Source organism: Callorhinus ursinus, unplaced genomic scaffold (assembly GCF_003265705.2).
Source record: "Callorhinus ursinus isolate GAN/ISIS: 27379988/994484 unplaced genomic scaffold, GSC_fseal_2.0 scaffold50, whole genome shotgun sequence".
NCBI classification, from domain to species: domain Eukaryota; kingdom Metazoa; phylum Chordata; class Mammalia; order Carnivora; family Otariidae; genus Callorhinus; species Callorhinus ursinus.
Genome location: NW_027397112.1, coordinates 7301555 through 7315993, shown reverse-complemented (window position 1 = coordinate 7315993; position 14439 = coordinate 7301555). Strand labels below are relative to the sequence as shown.

Sequence of the window (14439 nt, the reverse complement as noted above, 5' to 3'; positions counted from 1 at the left end):
TGGGCTCTTCCGCCCAAGCTGTCGTGGGCAGAGAGCGTGAGAACTCGGCTGAGTCCAAGGCAAGGGTGAGGGGTTGGCTTCAGAGTGACCACTGCAGGCCTGACACAGTGCACCTGCAGCCCGAGGGAACACCCCAGACTCCCAGGCACTGGGAAGGCGGAAAGAAAAACTGTGCTATGTTTAGGATGGAAAATCAAAGTGAACTAGCCGGGAAAAATGTTGCTTCCCTGTGGAGAATGAAATACAGACCTTGCTTGACATTCAAAGCCACCAGGACCTGGCCTCCCAGTGTCTAGGATCCAGCAACAGCACTGGCCCACTGGGCCTGGGGAGAGCACGCTCTGGACTGGACTGTGTCCCCTGCCCCATATTGAGACGTTGAAGCCCCGCCCCCCCAATGTGATGGTAATGGGAGCTGGGGCCTTGGGGAGGTAATTCGGTTTAGAAGCGGGCATGAGGGTGGGGCCTTCAGGATGGGATGAATGCCCTCATGAGAAGAAATCAGATGGTTTGCTTTCTGTTTCTCCTAGTTCTGTGAGGACACAGCAGGAGGAAGGCTTTCTCCAGGAACTGAATCAGAGGATATCCTTGATCTCGGACTTCCCCGCCTCCAGAGCTGTGAGAAGTAAATGTCTGTTGTTCCAAGCCAACCCTGTGCGTGGTGTTTTATCATACAGCCCAAACTAAGACAGAGCAGGTGTCTCTAGGTTCTACTATCCCTAAGGTCCCACTCAGATCCCACCTTCTCCAGGAAATCTTCCCTATTTGCTCCAGGGAGAATTTCTCTCTCCTTTCTACAACGCTCTGGGCCTCAACCATAGCACTTGGCACAGATTTTCCTGGAAATACTGACAGTTATGAATTCATCTGCTCGCACCCAATCTTCCCCAACTCCACCCTCTTCAATCCACTTCACTTTCTGAGCCAACTCTGAGGCCGGAAGTCCTTACATTGTTCTGACAGGTCATTTGATTCACCTCAGTGTTGACATGATTCACGTCAGGACAAGTTCCTGGGTTATACAACTCCCTCTCTTCCTTTCCCTTTGGCCCAGCAATGTGCCCCTGTTCTTATACCCAGATAGTTGAACTTGAGTCTCTCAGACCAGTTCTGCCCCCTTGCTACCCCTCCTCCCCTAGGGTTGCCAGAAAAAAAAAAAAAAAAAAAAAAGCAAAAACCTAGAAGATGAGTAATCTTTCAGGAGAAGTATATTCTATGCAATATTTGGGCAATACTAAAAACTATTTGCTATCAATCTGAAAATTCAAGTTTAACAGGACATTCGGTATTTTGACTTGCTAAAGCTGGCAACTTCATCACTCCTGAATCTATGATCAAGTCACGTGTGAAAGATGGCTGTGTCCCGTCCTTACCTGGACACCTCCCTGAGGATTACAGCCCTGTCCCTAAAGCTCAGGGCCCCAGTCCAGAGACCAGGGCCCTTCTTGTCACATTGCAATTGCTTGTCTGGCTGGAGTGCCCAGGGCCATTCATTCTGCCTGCTGGTATGAATTTCTGCTGCCAGCCCCATTCCGAGCTCATCCAGCTCCGTGGGCAGGTCTGGTACAAGCCTGCCTTCTGGGCTGAATGATGGCCTGTCCCATCTTGCCTCCAGAAAACCCTATGCCTTGCTGGTCACTGCCACTGGACTGTCTAGCTATTTCCCACAAGATTGTGACTCCCCAAAAGGCAGGGGTTATTACTCAAGGCAACCTACTCCCATGATGCGTTACCTTGTCGGTGCTTAATAAATGGCTGTTAACCTAAAACCGAAAGATGGTGTTATGGGTTGAATTAGGTGTGTGCTCTTCCCCCCACTCCCGCCACCCGCAATGTCCAGATTTATGTTGAAGTCCTAACCCCAGTTCCTCAGAATGTGATCTGATTCAGAAATAAGGTTGTTGCAAATGGAATTATTTAAATTAAGATGAGGTCATATTGGAATTGGGTGGGTCCTTAATCCGATAGGACTGGTGTCCCAGTAAGAAGAGGAGGGACAGCAAGGAGGATGCCACGTGAAGACAGACAGAAATTATAGTGATGCAGTCCCCAGCCAACAATCACCTGGGGCTACCAGAAGCCTGGAAGAGGCAAAGCATTCTGCCCCTACTGGCTCCAGAGGGAGCCTGGCCCTGCCAACGACAGATTCAGACTACCAAGCTTCGAGAACCGCGAGACAATAAGCTCGTGTTATTTTGTGGTACTTTGTTTCGGCAGCCCTAAAACATGACCCCAGGATTGCATTAGGGAGGAAATGACAAAAAAACAAAAACAAGAAAAATAAGGACCTAGAAGAGATCAAGGAATACTTGGGAGTCAAACAGAAGGAGGCGAGTATGAGACAATACAACCATAGCTAACTTCTTTACATTGTGTCCCAACGTTTCCTCAAACAGAAATAAAATAACATGCCCCTATGAAAGTCCGAGCTGTGTGATTAGAACTCCAGGAGTCCTGTGGGGCGGAGGCTCGACAGAAGGAAAGGCCATGACCCCTGAGAAATCCTCCATCGCCTGCGCAGAGGTCGGCACTGGAGATCAAGTTCAAGGTAACAGAGGCGGGTCACAAAGCCTTCCACAGGAGGGCTGCCTTGGTGCCTCCCAGTGGGGATGGCTTTGTCGGGAGCTATGGTTTTCATTCTGTTTTTGGAACTTCAGTACTATAATACATATTCTTAAAAAATGAACACAATGTCAAACATTTTTCAGACTTCATTTCTCTGTTAATCACCCCCACATTCCATGGTACCGTCATTGGCTTATGGGGAGTAAGTGCCACCAGTCTTGGGTCAAGTCAAGGTGACCTAATTCTGAGGCTCATCGGGCAAATAACTGCCTTTGCATAGTTGTAGGGACATGAATTCTCTTGTCCCTGTAACTACTGATTACATTTCAAATGAAAACTCCATGTACAAGCTTTTGGTGAAGTAGGAACTGGGGATAACATCAGATATCATTCAAATCAAATCATATCCTAGACAATTAGTGCCATCCAGACTAATAACTGGTGCCCAGTCTGCGCTGAAGGACACCAAGATATATTCCCATTGATTTGCTCACGGAACTCCCATTGTAATGACGACAGTTTCTAGCATTACACGATAAATAATAGCAATGAACATTCACTGAGCATTTACCATGCATCAAGGACTAGGCTAAAATTTCATGCGGATTACTTAATATAATCTTCACATCACCCTTATGAGATAGTTACTACATTTCCCCACTTAAAGAGTGATGAAGTAGAGGCTTAAAGGGAGGTAATTTGCACAACTGTTAACAGAAGCAGGATTCAAAAGATACCAACGTGTTCCTCGTAGAGACCGTGCAGCTGCTAGAAGCCACGGAACCGGGGGTAGTGTTGCCTGCCCTGTAGAGGCAACATGCTTGCAGCTGTATACATCGGGGGCTAGCAAACTAGAGCCTAGGGCCACATTTGGCCTGCTGCCCGGAGAAATTCCACCAGGCCGATATCTTTACATATTGTCTATGGCTGCTTTCGCAGTGACGGAAGGAAGCTGGCCCACAAAGCAGAAAATATTTACTATATGACCCTTTACAGAAACCCCCCCCTTTTTTTTGAGTAGGCTCCATGCCCAGGGTGCAGCCCAATGTGGAGCTTGAACTCACAACCCTGAGGATCAAGAGTTGGGAGGCTTAACTGACTGAACCAGCCAGGTGCCTCCAGAAAAAGTCTCTTTTAGATCACTGAATCCTTCCACTACTGGCTCTATGAAAGAGGGTTTATTCCAACTTTAGAGATGAAGAATTGGTTCCGAGAACTCAAGCTGCTTTCACTTCTAAAATGTAAAATTTGTATTTTGCTGTAGAATTGCTCTTTTTTGCCCCCAAAGTTATGGACATTAGGGAGGAAATGCTATATATATTCCTCTCATTTCATAGAAGAAAAGACATTTTAATACCCACGAATGAGGGATGTAATTTATTCTCCTGAAAGGAAACTTTAAGTGAAATAAATTTAATTTTATGCACAACTTGCAACACCATTCCTATTTTCTTCATTTTGCAAAGGACAGGTGAGAACATGGTCATGGACTAGCATGAGTTCAAGAACTGGCAACTGGGGGGTCAATTGCTTAACAACTTTGGGCAGAAATTGGCAGAGCCAAAGCCAGAGGACACTCAGGCCTATCTGACCCCAAAGCCAGTGACCCTTCTACTCTTGTCCGTTGAGATGATCTGTCTTGGCCTCAGGCATTCCTTCTGCCACTCAAGAACTCTTTCTTGAGCACCCACTATGTGCAGGGTACCAGACTCATGCCAAGGACACAACGAGAATCACTTTCTCCCATTTCTCTCTCACCGCCTCTCTTTCCTTTGGCTGTTTTGATTAAGACCAAACACTCAACTCCTGTTACAACTCAGTTAACCATTGTCTTGTTATGACAACTTGACCTGTTGGCTGTTGAGGAAAATAATCCACACGAAAATACCACAATGCAATGATACTCTAGGGTCCCTTTTTTTAGTGTTAAGTATTGACTCTAGAGGCCTTAGGATAGGAAGAAATTAAATGATTTTTATCAAGTCACCAAGACTGTCCAATCCACAGCTCAGAGGAAAATAATCTCAATGAGGGGCGTTTGGCTGGCTCCATCAATAGACCATGCAACTCTTGATCCTGGGCTTGTGAATTTGAGCCCCACACTGGGTGCAGAGATTACTTAAATTAAAAAAAAAAAAAATTTTTTTTTTAATCTGAATGAACGTCTTTCTAGTTACAAGGTCCTCTGATAAGTGATCAGGTCACATCTTGTAGGTATAAGCCCTGCCTTCCATCAGTAGCTACCATCATCACTCTAATAAAACCATGTTTCTAGAAACTGTTCTATTACAGTGAACTATCACAAGTAGAGCAGTCAAGCTATTTAAAAGTACAAGCAAAAGTTAATTATGTAAAGTGATTATCAAGGCATTTTAAATTAACATTCATATTCTTGAACAAATGAGAACATGCCAGTGAGTGCATTATATATAACTACATAATAGCCGACATTTAAATATTTCTGATTCTGAATTATTCCTCTATTTTTTTATTACATGGATAAGATGAGAAGTACCTGGGAAGTTCTAATTACTCCACTGATCTTAAGCTGAATATTTAAAAATGATTAAATGAAACTTACTGTGTATTCTGGTCCCAGATGTTCATTTGGACAAGAGAGAAAAAAAAGAGACAAAATGATGATTTAGACCAGGCTTATATGCAATATAAAACTGCAGAAGTAACAAACACTGGTGAATTATATTAATAATATGTTAAAGAAACATTCCAAAAATTGAACTTTCATAAATATTTCCACATTTGCTCTTGAAACTCTTTCAGCTGATACTTTTGTGGTTGGGCAGATAAGGACTATAGACAAGATTCAATTAGCCTATAGGTTTGTGGCTAATTAAAAACCAAAGAGTTGGCATTATAAAGGCAGAATTAAACACTAATAATTCCAGTGGAGCATTTCATTAACCACAAAGGAAATCTTTTAAGTGGAAGAGCAGCTTTTATAACCAATAAGAAGAGCTTGTTATGATGACATTCAAGTGGGATCTCGAGTTTTCATGTTTGAGGGCAAGAACCAAACCTTCCAGATTTGGGGGCCACAGTTTCTAGATCAGTATCAGCACAGAGTTTATTACATGTGAGAGGGAAGGTGAGCTTAAAATTATCATATTATCCCACTGCAAAGGAAGTAGTTTGGGGCAGAGAGACCCAATAGAACCTTTTACATAAATTATAGTTAATAATTTTGGGGTTTGGGGGTGGGGAGTGGGGCTCTTCAGGGGAGGGGCTGTAAAGTAAATAAAAATAAACAACTTGTTTGACATATCACTAAAAAGAGTTTCACCTTCCTTCTCCATAAGCTATTTACTACAATCACTTTAAAAAAGAAGCTGGGATGGTTTATCTTAATTCCTACCTGGTAGGAAGAGCACTGACCTAAAAGGATGAAGGCAAAGGGTGACGGGCAGACACTACAGGGCTCTCCCCAGTCCCTGCTTGGATAATACATCAGTGAAATCTGGCTACCACTAGGTCCTAATGCTACATGTGACATACGAGTTATAAACAGGACTTACCTGTAATTGTGTAGGGATAATAGTTCCAAGCCTTTTCTGTAACATAAAAGATTTTGGGAACCACAGCTCTAGCCCAGCTAGGCAGTTTGCTAAGAGGAAAGAGGAAAAAAAAAAAAAAAAAAAAAAAGACCATTAGAAAGAGTCTGCCCAGAGCCTCACGTGCTGCCCACACCTTCCTGGATAAACTGCTAGAGAAAGCGGAGGCTCTCCTAGGCAGTCCTTCTCCCCACGAGTCATCCCTTCCCCACCCCTCTGGTCTTTGCCAGAGTTCACCATTCTCTGTGCATTATTCATATGCTCTTAAAATGTCGGAAGGCAAGTGACGACAGCCTGGTGGCGGGGTGGGGGGGGGTGGCGGTTCATAGGATTGTTAGCCTCTCCTCTTTGATTTGATTTACATGGACATGAGATTTCAGTGCCCGGCAGGTGCCCTGTAGGGAGGGTGTGGCCAGCCTGGCCTTGGTCTCCTAGGAGTCACACGGCAGAAGTGATAGGACGCAATGTTTAAGCCCCAGTACGGAAGGGGACAGAGGCAAATGGTAGAGCCAGGCGTCAGCTTAACAATCCGCAAGAGTGAGGTTTTATTTTTTTTTTAGATTTTATTTATTTATTTGTCAGAAAGAGACAAAGCGAGAGAAAGAACACAAGCAGGGAGAGTGGGAGAGGGAGAAGCAGGCTTCCCGCCGAGCAGGGAGCCCGATGCGGGGCTCGATCCCAGGACCCTGGGACCATGACCTGAGCCGAAGGCAGACGCTTAACGACTGAGCCACCCAGGCGCCCCAAGAGTGAGGTTTTAAAAATGAACTAAAGCAGCACACAGTCACAACTGTAGAGATGTGAAGAATAACAAAATATAGCCCCTCGATGACTGCAGTCCTTTGACTTGTGTCCCTTGCCAAAGATCTACCCGTCCTAACCCCCGGCACCTGCGAATTTACCCTTATTTGAACAGCAGGACTTATGAGGATGTATTTAAGGACCTCAGGGTGGAATCCCCTTGGATTTAGGGTGCAGGCCCTCACTCCAGGGACTGGTGTCCTCCTGAGAGAGAGAGGAGAGGGAGATCTGGAGACAGGGATGGGGAGGGGGGGCGGGCAGCACGCGAAGACAGGGGCAGACACTGCAAGGACGCAGCCAAGGATGCCGCAGACCCCAGAAGCCGGGAGGGAGAGGCCGGTCCGAGCCCCTGCAAGGAGCCAACATCGCCGACACCTTGATTTCAGACGTCTGGCCTCCAGGACTGAGAGAGGACACATCTGTGTGGTCTTAAGTCTCCCAGCTTGGGAGGATTTGTTGGGGCAGCCGCTGGAGAATAAGACTGGGCAGCCAGTCAGCCAGTCGCAGAAAACAAATTCTTAAAACAAAGAAAACCCGGGGGGCACAGGTCTCAAGACCTTTTGTAAACCAAAGACTAACTTAAGTTTTGTTTTGTTTTGTTTTCCTTCAGGGGCCAACTCTACAGCATAGTACATGCCCAGAGAATTCCCTATTACATTTAAATATACAGGATCATATATTTCTTAAATATGCCTGCATGATTTTATGTCTCCCCCCCCCCCCAGCACTATGCCCGGGGCGGGTTGTGTCTTTCCAGAGGCTACTATTGTAGTTCTTTCCTCTTCTGGTGCCTACAGCGAAGTGTCTGGGCCTCCGAGGCCTAGCAGTACTCCAGACCCTCGGATGACGCAGACTCGGCTCCTGAAGGCAGCCTGTCGGTAATAAAGCACATCACGGAGCACTTCTGAGTTCCAAGCCAACGGAACTAGGAACCGGGGACAGGGAGCTACTAGAACCCCCAAATCCCCAACCCCTCTTGGACAGGGAGCTTAAATGACAACCAGAGCCAGAAAAATACCGTGCATCTTGCACATCTTCTCAAATTGTTTCTCTGATATCTGACAGTGTCCAGGACCTGCTTTTAAGAAGACAAATCTGTACTTCCAATGGCTGGCCAGACCTAACCCAAAGCTCTGGGCCGTTTATCAGGGTTAAATCAAATGGGGACTCAAAGCTCCCCTGAAGCTGGGTGAGTGTCAGACGAGTCCACGGCTCTCGGGCGGGCTGGGCGGTGCGAGCAGGGAGCCGTTTTATAACCCACAGCACAATTCTCAGGGCTCTAATGCAGAACGTCTCACTCCTAGAAAATCATCTCGGCGGCAACTGCTCATTTACCTGACGTTCACACCGCTCGAAAGGAAGGGACTGCTTCCTGGTGGGGGGTTTTATAGCTTTTACCTTTGATTTATTCTTTCGGTCGCTGGAGTTGGAGAGCAACCAGGGTTGAGGTCTAGAGTGGAAAAATCGCGTTGGGCTTGCTTGCGGGAAGCGGGCAGGAACGCATCTTCCCCTGGGCTCCCTCCTTTTTGCCCCCCAGCCCAGGGCGATGTCTGGCAGTGGGTGGTGTAGGAAGACGTGGCTTCTACTCACAGGGCAAGTGGCTTCCTTGTGCTGTTAGCGGACTGAACCAGAACTGTAGAATCTCGCCCCAAAGAAAGCTCGGCATTCTTTAGCTTAGACAAATGTGTGTATGTCTCCCTACAGGCATCAGGACCCGTTCCCCACTGTCCACGTTAGGGGAGGGGTTCTACCTCCACTGCACCCCCCCCAGATGCATTAGGCTCCTCATGCATAGCGCTCTGGGGGCCCAAGCCCCCTTCCTCCATAAATCACTCCCTTTATCACTTAAAAAGCCTCCCAGCAAAACCACATTCCTAAGCAACAAGCATTTTCTGGAAGGAGGATGAAAAACAGTGGCAATTTTCCATTCATGTTGAGACTTTTTTTCCTATTGTCTGCGGTCAGGACCCCAGCCTCTAGAATCTCCATTTTCACGTGTCTCATCCACCAAGTCCTGCAGGATACGCAGCGCCGTAATCAATCACCTTTTCCAAAGAGACGCCCTAAAAAAACCCACAACATTCAGCCAAGATGGCTGGTATCATCTTACGGGACTCTTCTGAGGAGTCCGGGAAGGAGACCCTCCTAGTATAAGCCAGCCACCACACCAGGTGCAGGAGGCGACGGCAACAAGTTCCACGACCCGATTTAAGCCCATTAACAGACCTTCTCTCAGCCCCCACTCTGCCCGGAGCACATCATTATTCAAATCGTTTTTGTCTGAGGAAGTAAAATTTATTTTTCCCTGTGGCAATGATTTATCAGGGCTGCAAAGGAAAATGGAATTAAATTAGTCCCCACTGCTGTCACTTCCATGATGTATACTGTCACACAGCCTACAATTCTAAGGAGAAGTCTGTCACTCAAACTCACTACCAGCTGTCAGACAAGAGTCTCTCTTCCAGAATGGCGGCACGGTTGGAATCATGTACTCTTGGTCCACTGGCCGGGACCAGACCTTCCAACAGCTCCCGTCACGGCCGCTCAGGCTTTAGCGACCCTGAGGGAAAAGGCGGTCAAAACTCTGAAGCCTTTACAGAATTGGAAAACGTGCTGATGTGGAATGATACTGTTTCCCAAACGCCTTTGTCAATATCCCCGAAGACAGGGGTTTCAAAACATTTGGTTTTCCCTTTTAAACTTTAGTATGATATAGAACACGTCGATGACACAGCTGGGGGTCCACCTGGTCCCAGCCTCCGTCAGGCTGTCCTGCTTGCAGCACTCAAAGTCCCTCCATGCTACAATTCCTCAGTCCTGGGCAAACTGGAGTGGTGGTCAACCTAGAGCAGCGGTTCTCAATGGGGCAGAGGGGAATTTCTGCCCGCCCCCCCCCGGGGACAACATTTGGCCAAGTCTGGAAACATTTTTGTTTGTCACAACTGGGAGGTCGCGCAAGGGGGGCAAGGACATTGCTGGCATCTAGTGGGCAGAGGACAGGGGTGCTGTTGAACATCCTACAGTGCTCAGGAAAGCACCCCCGCAGCGAAGAATTATCTGGTTCCAAATATTAACAGTGCCAAGATTGGGAGACCCGGCCCTGGACGTAAGTGGATATGGTCACCGCAACCTCCTCCCGTATTTCTGAGGCCTCCCTCCCTCAATTACAAACGACCTGGATAAGGAGGCCCCATTAGGCAGAATCTGAACTGGTCTCAGGTTTAAGAGTGTTTATTGACTCCATAAAGAGCGTCCGGAACGGAAACTTAAACGGTCCCTCTGTTAGAAGCTTCTGGCACTTTGCTCTCCAGATTATCACCAGATTCGCCCTGATATCTAATCTCTCTCTGCAATTTATGCTCATTTGGAATATCTTTTGGCACTGGGAGGTACTGAATATCATTAGGCCAAATGTGGTCTAAATGGAGTCTAATTTCATTTTCTCAACAGGGATCAGAATTCTGATGGTCTTCACCAGCATCTCGATTTTAGCTGTTCTATCCAATCAACTCATGCAGGATACACAGCACTATAATCAATCACCTTTTGGACTTAAAACATTCCCAGCAGAAAGACAGCCCCTCTGAGGTCCCTTCACTCAGGCTTTTCTCCTCCACGGGGTCCCTGAAACCTGCCACCGTCTGTGCTGAGATTAGGCTCAAATACCACCGTCAGCCCACTTACACGACTTTTAAAAAGGACTAATCTACCTCTTACAACCTCATTTTCCACGGGTCCAGGAGGGATATTCTGACCTTTGGTTTCACACCTGGCATTTGATGAGTATTTAATAATAATCAATTGTATCTACCCAGTGACCTGTGAGGTCTTTACATTTCTTCTCCAGCTGCTGTGATTTATTCACTTACTCTTCTTTAATGGCCGTTCTGGCTGCTCTTTTAGTTCGGCTCTTAATGTAATTCTTTGCATGGCAGCAAAGAGAGGAGCAGAATTTCCAGACTAGAGGCATCACCTGTGAGAAGCTCGGCTGCTGGGGCTTCGCCCACAGGGAGTGCCTTGAACTTGGACCCCCACCCCCACTTTCCCTACTTAGAAGGGCAGTTTGCGTTAGGGTTCCAGGAAAAGGGGGCCTCCTCTGTGTCGGTTCTTGGAAGGCTCTGCCTGGAGAGCACGATGGTAACGCGGCTCGCATGCTGGGAAGCACCCAGGGAGGGGAGCAGGCCACATGTGTCAACAGCGTTGGCCAGGAGTGAGGCGGGACCAAGGTGGCACATGCCTGACTGGATGCTCTGGCTCTTTAAGATGCAGCCAAGAGGCGTACATTCTGTTCCTGGGAGTTCCCATGGGAGAAGGTGAATGAGGGAGCAGAAGGGAGGGATCCTGGCAGCATAAGAACCTCTGGCATATTCTTAAGGATTGAAATGGGAACAGAACAGAAGAGCACGGACAGAAAGGTATGTTTGGAAGAAGTCCCTTACATGCTCTACTCTTCCAGTACATAAAATGCTATCAGTTAATCAATTTCACATATTTAATATTGTATTCAATATATTCACATAGAATTTGTAAGACTATTCTTTTTTTTTTTTTTGTGAGAGAGAGAGAGCACACATGAGCGGGGAGAGGGCAGAGAGGGAGGGAGGAGCAGAGGGAGAGGGGGAAAGAGAATCCTAAGGAAGCAGCAAGCTCCCTGCCCAGCGAGGAGCCAGACATGGGGCTCGATCTCGCAACCCTGAGATCATGACGTGAGCCGAAATCAAGAGTTGGACACTTAACCGACTGAGCCACCCAGGTGCCCCGTAAGATTAAATATTCTAAACTATTTGATACTCGTATAGATTACGGCTATTGTGCATGGTTCCTCCCAACTAGAAGGAAAGATCCCTCAGGACAGGGATCTCTGTTCTGCTCACTGCTGCACGCCCGGCACCTACAACAGTGCCTGGCACACGGCAGGCAACAATGAATATTTCCTGAATGAACAACAGTTGGCTCTGGATATTCAATAACGACCATAGGATTCTTTCAAAAGGGCAAGGGAATAAGCTCCAAGGTCAGAATCCTTGACAATTTCTCAATGACCTGTGGCCTGGGCAGTGGGCTCTCCCCATGCCACACAAGCTCTGGGCACTGAGCTCTTTACTTTGGGCAAGATCTAAGAAATGAAATTAACTTGCTTGGCAGATCTGGAAGACCTGGGAGAAGAGAAAGGGAAACCGTGAGAGAAGGACCCAAGGCCGGCCACAGAGCTGGACCGATGAGCTGGTAGGTAGAGTGACCAGCTGGTGGCTGGGCTTGTCCAGCCAAACCCCATTTGCGGCTTAGAGACGCTGTACCCCCTCCTGCCCAAGGACACAGAGGCCAGGAGACGCTGCCCTGGAAGGCAGGAGCCATGGAACAGGAGAAATGTCGTCCTCATGCAAATCGATTCAGGCATTAGGCGGAATCACCGTTATAAGCTGCCAACCCTCCCTGACTGGCAGCTGCTCGCACAGCCTAATTAATCCAGCAGCCGTGGTGGGGAAGAACAGGACACTTCATGACTGAAAAACAAGCCTAAAAATAGGCTCCATCTTTTCTCCACTGCCCCTCCACCCTCACCCCTGCTTCCCTCCCCTCACGGGCTTCATAGGGAGGCATCAGAGAGATGTCGCAGATAAAGAGAAGAAAGCCAGGGGACCAAAGAAGAGCCCCATCCTCGCGTGGTTCTGGGCGACGGGTTTTATTTAGAATCGCTGTTCCAGAGATTGATGAGTACCTTGCCTCCTTTCCCTGGATACCAACTGGAATTGGGATTTTTGAAGGCAAGCCAAGAAACACCACTTATTTGGTTAATTGAGCTGGATCGAAGGCCCAAGGACAACCACCAAATGCACTAACATATTAGAACTAACGCGACGTTCCAAGTGTATTTGGGCAGCCGCCAAAATGTACTGTGCACCCAGCAGCGTATCAGATGCCGTAGGGAGGACCCGAGCACGGAGCACCCCCACAGTCGCTGGCAGATGAGAGGCAAGCAATCAAAGGATGAGTGGCATTTTAAAAAAAGGCATGATACCCACTTTAAAAATGGGCAAAGGATATCGGTAGACGTGTCTTCAAAGAAGACATACGAACGGCCAACGGGCACAAGAAGAGATGCTCCACACTCATTAGTCAGGAGGGAAAAGCCAATCGAAAACGGGATGCCACTTCACACCCACTAGGATGGCTAGAATCAAAAAGACAGACAATAGCAAATGTCAGTGATTATGTGGAGAAATTGGAATCCTCACACATTGCTGGAGGGAATGCAAAGTGCGGCTGCTTCGGAGAACAGTCTGGAAGTCCTTTGCTGCCCCACTCATTGGTAGCCCGAGCCTGGACTGGAAACTCAATGGGATGCCTTTTGGTTGGGATTTTGGAATAAGTGATAGAAAGAAAAAAGGGGACAATTTGGACCGACCACGGCAGTTGTAGTGATGTTGGAGGAACGGAGCGGTCTGTTTGCTGCCCTTGGTCCGCTGGAGCTGCCCAGATAGCCGTCCCTTCTCGAGCCTGCAGATAATTCTGTGGGTCACTCACATCTTTCCATGAAATGTCCTTTCCCCTCAAGTCAGACTCAGAGAGAAGGCTCTGCCTACAAAGGCTCTGAGTAACTCCAGTCTCTAACAGATGCTCTGGGTAATAGAGTGATAAACCCATCTCTAAATGTGATTCGGCTTCCCATATAGATTGATGTGAGGAAGAAATTCCGCTCTCCACTCACTTTTTGCCAGCTCATGAATTCAGGTTCACAGGCCAATGATATTTCTTGGCGTAAATTAGTAAATGGGCACTAGGACATCTTAGCTAATGCCAGTTCAACTCTCAGAACCGACTTCCCTGTGGCCCGTAAAGGGGTCGACAAGATGCCACCCACGGGGGCAGAAGGCTTCTCTGGAGCTGAAGACACCCGAGAATCAACAGTTGCAGAAAGATGCTTTTACTGAACTCCCCTTATCTGATAAGAGCAGAGCCTCCTGAAAGAATTCAATGGTCATAAATGCATAAATGCCCTCCCCAGGAGTTTCACAACCAAAGAAGACTGACTCCTCTCACTAGAGATGAGAAGGAAGCACCAAGATAAGAAACTGCCTAAACGGACACTGTCACAAAACTATCTCCTCTTCATCCACCTAAAGCCCTGTTTAGTTTTCATAAAAGCCATTTGTTTTTCCAGAAGTGCCTTTTCCCCTCCTCCCCTGTTAAAATGGTATATAAGCCCTAAATTCTAATTGCCTATTTGAGTCTCATTTTTCTGGTGCTCCCCACGTACATCAGCGCTTCAAACTTGGTCTTTTCTCCCGGTCATCTGTCGGTTTCAGTTTAATTTGCAGGCCCCACTGACGGGGCCTAAATGGGCTGAGGGAAAGCTTTTCCTCCCTGACACCACACACAAGATGCACAGATGGATTCACAAATGCTAGAACCAGTCAGCCTGGACCCTACTCTGATCAGAAGGCAAGGGCCATGTCTTACTTATTAAGGGATTCTCTCCAATACCAGAACAATTTGTTAGACA

The 14439-nt window shown here is 47.3% G+C and overlaps 1 protein-coding gene across 1 annotated transcript in view; it reads right to left on the bottom strand.

The window, feature by feature from the left end:
- PITPNC1 (phosphatidylinositol transfer protein cytoplasmic 1) overlaps window positions 1-14439 on the bottom strand; it is a 238294-nt gene that overhangs the window by 100292 nt on the left and 123563 nt on the right. Inside the window, exons 4-5 of the mRNA XM_073883281.1 lie at window positions 6099-6187; window positions 5147-5154 (exon numbers count right to left, since the gene is read on the bottom strand). Coding sequence (XP_073739382.1) covers window positions 5147-5154; window positions 6099-6187 — 97 coding nt within the window. The remainder of the gene's footprint in view (window positions 1-5146; window positions 5155-6098; window positions 6188-14439) is intronic.